General features: G+C 49.0%; 2 protein-coding genes across 4 annotated transcripts in view; both read left to right on the top strand.

Annotated features, from left to right (window-relative positions):
- Positions 1–788: 788 nt before the first annotated feature.
- dbpa (D site albumin promoter binding protein a) lies at positions 789–9,518 on the top strand. 2 transcript variants are annotated; one of them, XM_088319279.1, is made up of 7 exons: positions 789–1,441; positions 1,604–1,730; positions 1,870–2,324; positions 3,287–3,558; positions 3,927–4,107; positions 6,788–7,044; positions 7,314–9,518. In XM_088319279.1, exons 3-7 carry the CDS (start codon positions 2,129–2,131, stop codon positions 7,527–7,529), a joined length of 1,122 nt encoding a protein of 373 aa, XP_088175405.1. In that variant the 5' UTR covers positions 789–1,441; positions 1,604–1,730; positions 1,870–2,128; the 3' UTR covers positions 7,530–9,518. The 2 variants fall into 2 exon arrangements, with proteins under 2 accessions (XP_088175405.1, XP_088175404.1); XM_088319278.1 differs by having other exon boundaries at positions 789–1,730.
- Positions 9,519–10,676: 1,158 nt separating this feature from the next.
- The window catches only part of grin2da (glutamate receptor, ionotropic, N-methyl D-aspartate 2D, a), a 40,485-nt gene continuing 38,258 nt past the window's right edge, over positions 10,677–12,903 (top strand). Inside the window, exons 1-3 of one of the 2 annotated variants that reach the window (XM_088318781.1) lie at positions 10,677–10,753; positions 11,532–11,602; positions 11,733–11,833. The gene's annotated coding sequence lies outside the window, so the exon portion shown is untranslated. Of the gene's footprint in view, positions 10,754–11,514; positions 11,603–11,732; positions 11,834–12,903 lie in introns of both variants that reach the window. The other variant, XM_088318782.1, reaches the window with a different exon arrangement.

Below are 12,903 nucleotides of genomic sequence, written 5' to 3'. Positions count from 1 at the left end.
CTTGTCCACGAATTGAAAATTAGTGTTTAAGTCAGCGCAAAATGCTACAATAGCAAATAGTGGCCACAAGATGGCGCAATTTCAATAAGATTTCCCCCCCCCCCATCTTTTCGTTTTAAGAAGACATGACAGCTGATTACATTGAAATGCTGGCGGCGTGCGCGCTCTCGTTCGTGCTCGCGTGTGTGTGTGACGTGGGACTATTTGTCCTTTTGTGACTGGCACGTTCCTGTACAGTGACGTCAGCTGGTTGTGTAGGTGTTCCGAGTCCTTCCAAGAAATTGGTTGGTGTTCCCAGAATGCAGTGCAACAGCTGAATCTTGGTTTTTTTTAACCTTTGAAATGCATAAATAATTGCGCCAAACAAAACAAAAATAGAACATACGCCATGAAAGCTGCAACAATTCAAATAAAAGCATGGAAAATATATTTAATACTATTTTAATATAGGCTTAAATATGTTTACGGAATGTAAATGACCAACAAGAAGTCTCTTCCTAAAATTCCTCTCAAACTTTTTTTCCTTTTTCTTTTTTATTGTTATTATTGTTATATTCTCAATATTCGTGCTGCCGGTTCCCGCTCCTGGTCACGTGGCCATGGCATGGGAAATCCTGTGGGCGGGGCCTATGTCCTATATTCAGCCAATAAGGAGGCCGGGACTGGCCCTAGGAGTGACCTACTTTTAGCCAATCAGCGCGAGGCACCGTCGCTGCTCTGCGCGTGCTGCCGACACGTGATCCCTAGGCTCACACTTGGCGGGAGAACAAATGACGAGCCGCGGGCGCGCGCAGCTTTCTTCTCTTCTTCTTCTTCCTCATCTTCTTCTTCTGCTCTCACGTGAATGCGCGCTGGCGGCTGACTGCTGCTGAATTGCTGAGTTGACTGAAGCGCGTCCAGTCAACATGGCTGCGGCGGGTGTTTGTTTTCACTTCGGTCTTGTCACACACTGTGACGTAACAGGCGTGTGTGTTGTGTTCACTTCAGGCCTCTCACGTTGTGTGTGGAGGCTGGCCCGTGTGTGCGCTGTGCAGGGGACACACTCATGCGTGTATCTGTTTTTGTCTCGTGTGTGTGCGCGTTTCCGCGTGTCCTAGTGTGAATTGTGCATATACTTGAAAGAGCGTGTGTATTTATTTTTCATGTACTCGAGCGTGTGTCTGAGTTTCTCTGTGTACGTGTGTGTGTTTAAGTATTTGTGTTGTGTATAGTTGTTTTTGTGCGTATGTCCGAAATAATGAGTTTGGATGCAAACAGTTTGGGCATTTGAGCGCGTCATGTGTCTTTTAATTTTTCAAGGGGGTGGAGCGTGTTGCGTTAACAACCAATCACGGGAGGACTTCCAAACGGGGGCGTAACCTACCGTGCGACAAGCTTCCGGAAAACCTTGTGTTGCCTTCAAACATATGGGAAATAAAGGATTCTTCAAACCAACAAACAAGTAATTGACTCGCTATTTTTTTAAACTCCACCCTCCCACTTTTTTGGGTGAAGGAGAGCAAGGAGGAGTAATATTTTAAGAAAGAAACAAACTAACAAAAAGTCAGATCCCAGGTGGCGCGTTTGGAAAGCGCCAGTTTTGTTATTTCCCATCTTTTGGCAGAGCCTGAACAAGCGAAGGGGCGTGGCTGTTGTTTTGAAAGCAGTCTTGCCAGTCGTCTGTGACGTCACACGCGCGGCCCGTGTTGGTTCCAGCTGACAGCGAGAGAGGAAGACTGCGCACAGGAGCTGTGAGGCGCTCTCTCGAATTGTCTTTCCCTGTCATCTTTATGTTGACACCTTGTCACTTTGTCTCATTTTCGCTCGCCTCGTGGACTTGTGCCGATCTCGTTCTTGCGTGCGCGCGGACTCGATGCCCACGGAGCGCAGGGGCGATTGACTGGCCGCGCGTACCCGGAATCCAGCGTCCGCTCGTCGGGCACGGTGCAGGAGGAGGAAGAAGTGGAGGCGAGCCCCCGGGGGGGTCTCGGCAACCATGGGGCCGTTTAGCAGATAAGGAGGCTTCTCTCTGCTTCTGCCGCTGCCAACGCGCGCATCTGCCGCGCGCACGCGCACCTCTTTGACGGCGCGCTAATTGGATTATTTTGATCTTGAACAGCCCCCCCGCAAGCCCCCTTGGTCGGAAGTCATGTCCAGGCCTTTGGCTCAGCTGTTGCCGCCGCCCGAGCTGCCCGCGGGGGCCAGCCCCCAATTCGGGGCCCCCAACGGGACGCCGAGCGGCCCGCCGGGCGGCCACCTGACCTCCATGAGCAATCTCAAATCGCTCCTGCAGCTGCCCATCAAGGCCGACCAGCGAGGTAGCAAAGACTGCTGCGAGATCAAAGGTGAGAGAACGTGCCTGAGTATGCGTGCACGCGCGTCGCCTCACTCACTTGCACACTTGAGAAATGGAAACACGCGCACACACTCTGTGTCAATGAGAGTGCGTGGCGACCTTTCCACTGTGCATCTGTCTAAATGTGCCCTTATTAATTGGCGACCAGTCATTTTTTTGTGCCCTATCATGTATTTGTGGCTATTCCATTATTTGAATTTTTGACTCTTATCACTCAATGGTGACCAGTCCATTGCTGGTATATATGTTCCCTTGTACACACACACACACACACCTCACAAACACAATGTACTCACTTCACGAACAAACCGTAATGTACATTCAAACACTCAATTACATAAAAATGTACAAACACGCCGGCAGCGCTCCGTTTGTTGCATCGGATGAGGATGAGATGACACGAGCGTGCGTGATGCCTTGACCTGGTTTCATCCTTGAAATTTGCTGGCAGCTGGACTCTTACTGTACTCGGTGCTGCTTTATTGCCGCTGGGTTCAAAGGTCAGCGTGCGAGTCGATTGTGACTTTGAACTGTGCGCGTGGTGAGAGGGCAAGGCCAGGTGAGGCAAATGCCGCTACATGCTAGCATGCACATCCTGACGTTTGCTTGCACTTGAATGTATGCTCACTAGCATTAGCTGTTGTTAGCATTAGCTAGCACTAGCATGGGGCTTTGGTCATGTTGGCATTCCACTCGGACTGGTCGCGAGCCAAAGTCGGGGCGCCTTCAGGTCACTACATTTACACCAGCGGACATTTGTTTGGTTTTTAGTGATGCTAATGTGCTAAAAAAAAAATTAAATGAGCACAAAGACATCATGTCAGCTGCCACTAAGAAAGTCTCGAGTATGCAGCAGAGATTAAAACCCAGAACACCCTCGCCAACGTTTAATTCTGCTGATTTTGAGCTGTGCTTAAGCGCTAACCCGTGACAAACTTTTCTCCCGGCCAGATAAAGACAAACCTCAGGACTCCGATGAGGACGCGTTGGGATTGGGCGGCGGCGGCGGGCCCGGCAGTCTTGGCGGCGGCCTGGGCTCCGGCGCCCTGCGGCCCAATTCCCAGTCGGCGTTTTTGGGGCCCCTGCTGTGGGAGCGGACGCTGCCCTGTGACGGCGGACTGTTCCAGCTGCAGTACATGGACTTGGAGGAGTTCTTGACCGAGAACGGAATGGGCATGCACGGAAACGGACCCAGCTCCGCCAGCGCGCAGATCCCCTCGCAGGTAGCAAACATTTCAGCATAGGACAGGGAATAAAGGACAGGACACGTTAGAGCCCAGTGACATCAAATTCATTGAGTTGATGTTGACTTGACATCAGATGACCGATGGGATGGGACAGGATTGGATAGGGCAGGTCAGGATGAGAAAAGGCATGATGGAATAGGACAGGACAGAACAGGATAGGACAGAGGAGAAAATGACAGGGTGGGAACGGAAAGAACAGAACAAGGTGGGACAGGATAGGATGGGCTTGGACAGGACAACATGGACTGGAATAGATGAGACAGGACAGGACAGAACGGAACAGGAGTGATGTGCGGACAAGAGAATATCGACATTGAACCCGTCTTTGTTTTGTATCCAATCAGAGCTCCCAATCGGCGGTGCCCAGTCAGAGCTCGCAGTGCCCACCCAGCTCTCCTTCGCCATGCTCGTCCTCTTCCTCCGTGTCCTCGTCGTCGTCCTCGTCCTCACTGTTGGGTCTGGAGAACGTCCAACCTCCGCCGCCGCAGCAGCAAGGCATGATGGGAGGACCCGAGTGTCTCCACGGTGAGTCAAGTCGCAACGCAGCCAACATGACGACGGCACAGGTCAAGAACAGGACCAGATCGAACATAACTCTAACTTAAATGTTGGAGGGGGGGGTCACCATTTTTCCATCAGTGCTACGAGGGAGGGGGGCACATAAGAGCACACACTTCCACAAATACGTCCTGCTCTTAACACATTTCATTTTTCATTAAAAAAATCTCAGAAAATGTACTGAGTCCAAGATGATATGATCCTAAGCCCACAACAAAGCCTTTAAAGCAAACCACAAAATAACCGCTGTCAGTTACTTTCCAGTGCAAAGGGCTCTCTTGCATCCACATTGGCATTAAAGGACGGCACAAATTTTTTTTTTTTCACCAAAATCAACTCATTGAAAATGTTGGCGTTATTGTCGTGCTCTATGTCCTGCATTTTATTTGAAAATCCGCCCCAAAAATTCTTAGATCGTCGTCATAGTGTGTAAAATGGTGTACATGGCACCATCACATCGATTATTACATGCGACAAAATTGCGTGCACGATTGTGCGCAGCATCGTGTTGCACATTATGTAAAAGATTGCGTGCGAGCATTCTTGAGAAGATTGTTTGCAGCATCAAGTTTGCTTGTGTGCAAGATGATGCGGCTCACACAAAGCAGAATGTAAACCCAAATGTGCTGCAGCCTCCGCGACAGAATGCACTTCACGCCGTGCGCGTGCGTGCACGTGCACCATCACCGTGCGCGGACGTGCACAGTAGTGGCAACTTTCAATATGCACATGAGTGTCCTCTTTGTTTGCATGCAGCTCGGTTTGCCTTAATGCGCTCTCGCTCATCTGTTTGCGTGCGTGCGCGCGCGCGCACTGTGCGCACGTGACGGAGCCCAATATGAACTGGGAAGCATCGAGCCAGAAGTCCCCGCGGTGGAAGCGCAGCTCGCTTGCTGGAGTCTTACTACGACGAGAGAGAGAGAGAGAGGTTGGATGCACAGGATCGTGACAGCCGGATGGATGTAGTGTATAAGCAAATGATTTGCCCTGTGATTGGTTGAAGAGCAGAGAGGCTGTGTGCCTGAGAGTCATGTGCCGCGTGTGTAAAGCAGCAGTTTCTCGAAGGTTCATAATTCCTGAAACATTTCCAGTAGCCCATCGATGGCGTTTTGCATCATACGTTAGCATTGAGCTCGTCGGCTTTTGCTTCTTTAATCGCGTGTGGCTCTGATCTTCGAGTCGCGACGTGGTCTGCCCTTGTTACCTCCGCCAGGGAAGCGGCGGTGCATGACTCGGCGGCGAGCGAAGAGTTAAGGCGTTGTGGCTGCGCGGAGCGGACGGAAGGGGGGTGAGGAGGGAGGCGAGTTTGCTTTGCATGTTTTGAAATGTGTGCTCCCCGCCCGCCTCACACGCTCGGGCCATGTGCCGCCGCCACGTCACGTGCCGCTGCAGGGAGCCAGCGAGAGGGGGCGGGGTGGGGGAGAGTGGGGGGTGCTGAAGTGCAAGCGAGCCGAAGGGAGGGAGGGAGGAAGAGAAACGCGCCGGCTTGGCTTGCCTTTGCACGGGAACGCTGGTCACATGACCTGCTCCAGGCGCATTCCATTTTACAATCAGAAAATCATCACAACTCGAAATCTGCGTAAAAATCACATGAGAAATTGTGAGGAATCAATTACAAATGATAAAAGAGTTGCAATTGGCGTTCAGGGAACGTCATCAATTGTTGCCCAAACGTTCCGAGTGAGCTGAATTATTCAAAGTTGGAATGATTTGAGACGGTCACGAAATATGGAAGGACGAAAAAAAAAAGGGATTCGTTGTCGTCAACGTAGCGATACTTTGCGGCACTTTTCATTTAGTCATGATCAGCTGGCGGATGAGGATGATGGAGACAGATGGAGCGGCAACTGTGTGGAGGCGGATGAGGAGGGCGGCGAGCACGGTGCACGTGCGGGATGCTGTGAACGCGCACGCACGCACGCAGGTGCCTTCAGAGCGGTCACATCAGCAGCAGGCTGACGGTTGCCATGGCAACATTGATTCCGAAGCAGAGTGGGGGTGTCGGTGTTGTTGTTTGCCGCGTCTGGGTAACGTCGGCGTGAATTGGCAACGTGTGACAAGTGCAGCGACACCTGCCGCTCACGTCACATGCGCGCGTCGCGTGAGCACATCTTTTTTTTTATTTTTATTTTTTTAAGAATGCGCAGGTTCAGTTTTCTTCATGTTTCAAACCAACACACACAAACTTATCATCACGCTGACTTTCGGGGCTTCAGGTGTCAGGAAGTGAAGTGAAAACAGAAGTCGAATAATAAATGAATCCGTTTGTAACATAAACAAAATGCACGCAATGACTTGATAGGCAGCCTTTGGTGTGATTCTGGCGACATCCAGTGGCAGTAAGCGGTAAGACAAAAACTCAAAGCAATGTCATACAATTTTGACACGAATAAAATCCTTTGACAATCGGTACATTTTTATTAAACACATAGAAATCAAATCAAATTTTGATCAAATGAAATCATTACTATATACAAAATATGACGTCACACAGCCACATTGTCACATGATCTGGTTGTAGCAAGTAGACTGCCAAAATGTATCATTAGAAATAAAATAAGTGCAAAAATATTACCCCCAGCCAAAAACAAACAAAATAAAATCTGAGTTGTAAATTAAACTGACGGCCTCTGGTGGCCCCCTCCAGGTGGTCAGGTGGCAACCCAGGACGCTTCCCCCACCACCAGCGGCCCCCCCGGCCCGGCGGGAACCTCGACGGCCACGCCGGGCGGCGGCGGTGACGTCCAGGTGAACTTTGACCCCGACCCGGCCGACGTGGCTCTTTCCAGCGTCCCGGGCCAGGAGGCCTTCGACCCGCGCCGGCACCGCTTCAGCGACGAGGAGCTCAAGCCGCAGCCCATGATCAAGAAGGCGCGCAAGATGCTCGTGCCCAACGAGCAGAAGGTACTACAAAGTCCCACGATGTCACATGGCTCAACACTGATTGGGTGGATGCAAGTATCGGATATGCGGTGTTGAAAATGGATGATAGATGGTTAAAATATGTAAAGTAGAATTATGTTATAGATTGGTACATGAGGGAAGGAGGAGACGGCTAGACCCACATTAGCATTATTAGCATTAGCATTAGCCCCGCTGATCTTGTTTGCTCCTCCCCCTCCCTCATCATCACGTGACTGACCCTCCTCCCATCGTCTTCCCCCCCCCGCCAGGATGACAAGTACTGGAGCCGTCGCGTGAAGAACAACGAGGCGGCCAAGCGCTCGCGCGATGCGCGTCGCCTGAAGGAGAACCAGATCTCGGTGCGCGCCGCCTTCCTGGAGCGCGAGAACGCCGCCCTGCGACTGGAGGTGGCCGACATGCGCAAGGAGCTCGGACGCTGCCGCAACATCATCAACAAGTACGAGAGTCGCCATGGCGACCTGTGAGCGCCGCCACCACGGACGGCGACCAGTCATCCCAACGACAGCAGCACTTTAGTGGAAGTCCGCCGGACGGGACCAAGCGCGACGCTGCGCCCGCCTTTTCCCGCTTGCACCGCACCTCCCATCGGGACTTTCTGCACACGTCCAATCGTTTTCCTCCTCCTCTTTTCTATGTGGCAAAGTCTATTTTTCAACGTGGCGAACAGGAAGCGGGACAGCGACCAGTCTATTGAACAATTCCGCCTGCAGGAGGAAAGGCCATGCGGCTCGGCGCCTTTTTTAGGCGGCGCCCAATTTGCCACATGGCTGAGGTTCCGCATCCAATCGCACCATCTTCTTTTCCACGTGGGGAGGTCTCTTTTCAAGCGGCGACCATTCACCTTTACAGCGGAAGTCCTTCATACTAATGCTGATGTTATGCGTCCTTGCTCGACGAGGCACTCGGCCTCACATTTTTTTTTATTAACGTGTGTCAATATAGCCCACTCTCACGTTTGAACCCTGACGGTCCGCACTGCGTCCAATCGCATCATGTTCTTGCGCGTCATAGTCTGAATGCTGCGTAGCGACCAGTCAACCTAAACACTTTTGAGGAAGTCCGGCGTAGACTTGGAGGAAATGACAATTTGCGACCGTGTTTGCTCGGAAGCTTTGTGGCCATCTTGTTTTTAGCACGTCACAACTCTGGACGTTCGGCACACATCCGGTGACCGCTCGCTTTGCGTTCTTCGCGATATGCCAAAGTTGCTCTGCGGCCGATGGCAAACAAGCGGCGAGGCATCACTTTGATGGTCGCTCGTGTTGTTTCTACGTGTCACAATCGTATCTTTCGAGCGGGCAAACAGGAAGTTTGTCGGTGGCGGCAGAAAACGCGAAGGGAGGGCGACCATTCAAGCGAACAACTGCAGCACTTTAGTGGACAGAAATGCTTTGCGGCGCCGGCTGCGACCCGTTATCAGTTCCTAAGCACCGCTCGCTCCCACTTTGCCTCGTCTGGACTTTCCACACATGCTCGACATCCGGCGTCCAATCGTCTCGTGTTCTTTTCTATGTGTCAAAGTCTATTTTTCAAGCGGACAAACCGGAAGCGGGGCGGCCATGTCTATTTTTCTACGAGCGGGCCAGCAGGACTTTTCTAGATTTTCTACAGCAGGCGGGCGGGAGGCGTTGCGACCCGAGAATCGAGCCGGTGGAGGCGGAACAGAATGTATCTCGTCCAATCAGGGATTTCATACGGTGCAAGAGGCGGGGCTTAGTAACCATTGTGAGCGTTGACAGGCGGTTTTTGGGGATGCTCGTTAAGTTTTTCTTTTTTGGAGCTGTTAAGCAATTTCTTCGCCACGTCTGACTGGCTCACGGGTTGGCGCGGCCGAACGCACTTTTGCGCGGCACATGTGCGTTTTATTACTGCCGTCAGCATTTTTACACACACACGAACACACACACACACACATGCACGACCACTTACAGAGACTGTAACACAAAAAAAATCACGTGTGGTGCAAGCAAACACACACCAACATACGTGCAACCCCCCCACACACACACACAACGCGTACACACACGCGCGCGCGCGCACACACTACCACATAACAACCATGCAATACACACACAAACAGATCCAAATGTTGTCATTGTTGCTGTTTTAGAGTTTGATGGTGCTGATCTGAAACGGTCCTTCACTTTAAATACACACACACACACGCGCACACGCACGCCCCCCCCCCTCGCGCCCTCCCCGAGTGAACTGCCTGTAAGCCTTGTTTTGTGTTTGACTTTCTTTGGTTGTGTTTGTGTCTGGATGAAAGCGAGCGTGTGTGGACTTCCGCGTGTCCGTCGCAACCTTCAAAGCTTTCCAGCCACGATGGACGCTCCCGACTGACTCACACTCAACTCTTCTACTCTCACGACATACGTATATGTGTATGTATCCTCACATAGATATATACATATACTGTATGTGTCATATAAATAAACTGTATTTGTATATGATATATGCTTGAACTTTGTGATTCTAGTTATAATATACATAATTGAAGATGTTACAGAGGAAAACGAAACAAATCCTTTTTTTTTGGTCTTTTTTCTCTCAGGTGTTTTTGTCTGAATTATGAAATACACAGGGAAAAAAATGCGACGCAAAAAAAAAAGTGGAACATTTGCTTGCACATATTTCAGAGGTGGACTTTTGCAGGCGGCTGTCGTCGAGGGTCAGCTGGGGTCATCTTCACCACACGCACTCCATGGAGTGTTTTTTATTTTTTAATTTCATGTGGGGAGATCCGAGGTCCAAAAATACCAAAAAAACTGAAGAAAGCTGTCTCTTTTTTGCTCTTGTTGTTGTTCCACTTGCTGTTATTCCCTCACTTGACTCGAATTCTGTGGAGCTAATGTCGTTCCAATATTGTTGTCCACTTTTAATCTTGACTAGACTAAAAAGTAACTTGGAACTTTTAAGCAGCATGTGCTCGGGAAGCCGAGCGTGCGCGCGCGTCCATCTTTTCTATTTTGGGGATTTTTGCCATTTTGGCACTTTTTCTATGTCCGTACGGTGCGAATGGCGGCCTCCCGGAAGGTAACCATGGCGACGATAATCACAGCCTCCCGACTTTGTGGACGACCGGGTTCCCTACTAATAACTCTGGAGACGTTCAACTCTCAGCGGCGCCATCTAGCGGCACGGCGACACCCTTTTTGTTTTTGTGAGACGACGGTGATAGCTCTTTGATACCAATAAAAGCTTTTCCTTGTCACCATTTGACTTGTCTTTCTTCATGGGCGTTTTTCATATCTCCCGACTCGTCAAACAGCCATTTAAAAAAAAAAGAGAGATTATGTACCGTAAATTGGATATGCACATTTTCATTGGGATTTAGTAAAATGCTGTACAAAAAGTAGAACACAATGATTAGAATCGTCAAAATGGACGGTCTTCATTTATTTAGGACAGCACATTTTCATGATTGTGATTTAAGTAAGATTTCATGTGTAAAGTTTACACATATACATTTAATAATTTCTATGGTGGACACGCGTGCTACGCACTCCCGTACGGCAGAGGGCAGTAGACGCCGAAACATTGCTTTCAATCCGCCGATTACGTGAAAGAAGAATTTCTGTATCCGTGCACGCGCACGCAACCGTGCACGTGAAACGCTAGCAGTCACAAACACACATGCTTAAACTTTAAGGAATGAACCTGTGGAAGGAAGGAGAAGCCATTAAAAGTAAGACGAACAAACGTTTAATGTTGAATGCGAAGATGAAGGAAAAGCTTGCAAATCACTATCAAGAATTATTATTTGAATTTAGTCGAGAAAAAGCACACACAGTACATTTTACTCGACAAGAAGTACATTAGTTCGAGAGGAAAATTCGAAAGTAAACATTTTAGTGTCAAATTTACTTCGAGAATTTGTCGTTGAATATGTCACTTTCCAATTTTCCTGATTTTAGTGGGGCCAAACTTTGGAGAGTAAAATGTCCTCTATGAAGGAAAACACAAGTATTCAAAACAGCCACTGTAGTAAACGTCTGTTCAAAAAGTTTTGCTTGATGAGGATTGTCCTGTTAGCACACAAATACTCAAACAGAAATTAAATTTTGTTGAATTGTGCATCCCCAAAAAAATAGTGACACATCCAACTTCAACCACGTTGATGGTAGTGCAGAATCACGCCACACGGTGGCGCCTTTAGTCTATTATGTCAATTGGTCGCCTCTGACTTTTTTCTTTGCATTTCTGTGCTCTCGAGTAACGCAGAAATGACTGCTTCCGCCTTCTTCTACCAATCAACCAACCTTTGGCTGTCCAACAGCTACGTCGTTACAGCGTTTCCTTCATCGGAATGTTGTCAGATTTATTACGAAAGGTTATCAAGATAATGAATTTGTGCATGCGCCACCTAGTGGTTGCTGTGTCATTTGCGGTAAATTTTGCTAAAATATAACGATGTACCTGTGTTGTTGTGTACTTAAATGAACCCAGCATCTTTCTATACAAAGCGAGCAGGAGGACCTCGGATCAGGATGAGCTGTCTCAGCGATGACGACGACTTGTACGTCATTGAAAATAAGTGTGTACATTTTCAGCTGGTTGGTGACATTTATGGATGTAACTGTGTGCGCACATTGAATAGATAAAAATGTCTGCTCTTTTCTAAAGTGATTTTTTTTTTCCTTTCTGTGTTTTTGTCCAACCGTCAGGGCCAGACGGTGTCCAAATGTGCAAAGCGCAACTTTCATCTGTGCCTCGACAAAAACTGCCTTTTGTGAATTCCACAAGTGAGCTGAAGTGACACGGAAAGGTCAGTCCAACGTTGTCGGAGTAAAGGGAAGCAAACTTGTGTTTTGTGTTTTAAAACGAATGCCTAAAAATAGATTAGATGCTTGTGGTTGCGAATTGGCCTCATACCTAAATGTTTATTAAATTTGGACGTACTCTAAAGCAAAAACACACAATTTTTTTGGGGATTGTCGGAAATCAATTCAGGCATCGAGGGGCTGTGTCATTCCACCTCATTCAATAATGTTGCACTTGTTTCTGTAATTTCCTGTGCAGCATTTCAGCATTCATACGCAATTTCTCCATAAATTGCTTCATCAAGTTTGATTCTGAAAATGTGTGTGTGTGTGTGTGTGTGAGACTGAACGTGTGCATGCGTCCTCCATCTCGTTTTCGATGACATCACGACTAATTCAAGCAAGATGGCGTTTGGGCTCTTCCCTTAACGGTACCTTTATTGGCCTCTAATTGCTCTCCTGATTTCCGGCGAGGCGACGCCACCATTCCATTACGCTCTCACCCATTACGCTAATCGGAGTCTCATTCGCTTCAAACAAAACAACCACTTGCCCCCCCCCCTCCGACTCATCTTGAACAGCTTTTAGGGGATCGCCTACGCCGCCTACTGGTGAGCAGGCGTATTGGATTTGAAAGTCCAAATTTGTAAATGTTTCTTGTGATGAGCGAGCTTTTTGTGGCGCAGGCGGACCGGAATGAAGCTGAGGCTGCAGCGCCGCCTTCGAATTAGTTTGTTTTTTTTCCTTCTGGCATTTGCATTCATGTTTAATTCAGCGTCCCGTCGCGCTTGGCTCTCGCCGGACGTCCGCTCGATCATGACGACGGCGGCCGCGGGCTGACGGCGGGCGGCGGCTGCTCAAGACGCCTCGATGACAGGACGTCAATGAAGTCGATGCGCTTGGCCCTTGCCGCCGCCGGCCAATTTTTGTTGTAACGATAAAATCAAAATAGAGTTGTCTTGCTTGAAAAGATATAAAAAAAAAAAAAAATCCCAAAAGTGATTTTAAGAGTAATAACAAGAAATTGGATGATTTTCCGCAACACATTTGATAATCTCTCCCACGTGTCCCACAA

The sequence above is a fragment of the Idiotropiscis lumnitzeri genome, chromosome 16 (genome assembly GCF_059441095.1).
Source record: "Idiotropiscis lumnitzeri isolate Australia: NSW breed Sydney's pygmy pipehorse chromosome 16, RoL_Ilum_1.0, whole genome shotgun sequence".
NCBI lineage: Eukaryota > Metazoa > Chordata > Actinopteri > Syngnathiformes > Syngnathidae > Idiotropiscis > Idiotropiscis lumnitzeri.
This window is presented reverse-complemented; position numbering and strand designations above follow the sequence as displayed.

Coding starts and splice junctions, on each gene's coding strand:
- dbpa (XM_088319279.1), top strand. CDS start 2,129: ATGTCCAGGCCTTTGGCTCAGCTGTTGCCGCCGCCCGAGCTGCCCGCG. Junction 2,325..3,286: donor AGACTGCTGCGAGATCAAAG/GTGAGAGAACGT, acceptor TCTCCCGGCCAG/ATAAAGACAAACCTCAGGAC. Junction 3,559..3,926: donor GCGCGCAGATCCCCTCGCAG/GTAGCAAACATT, acceptor GTATCCAATCAG/AGCTCCCAATCGGCGGTGCC.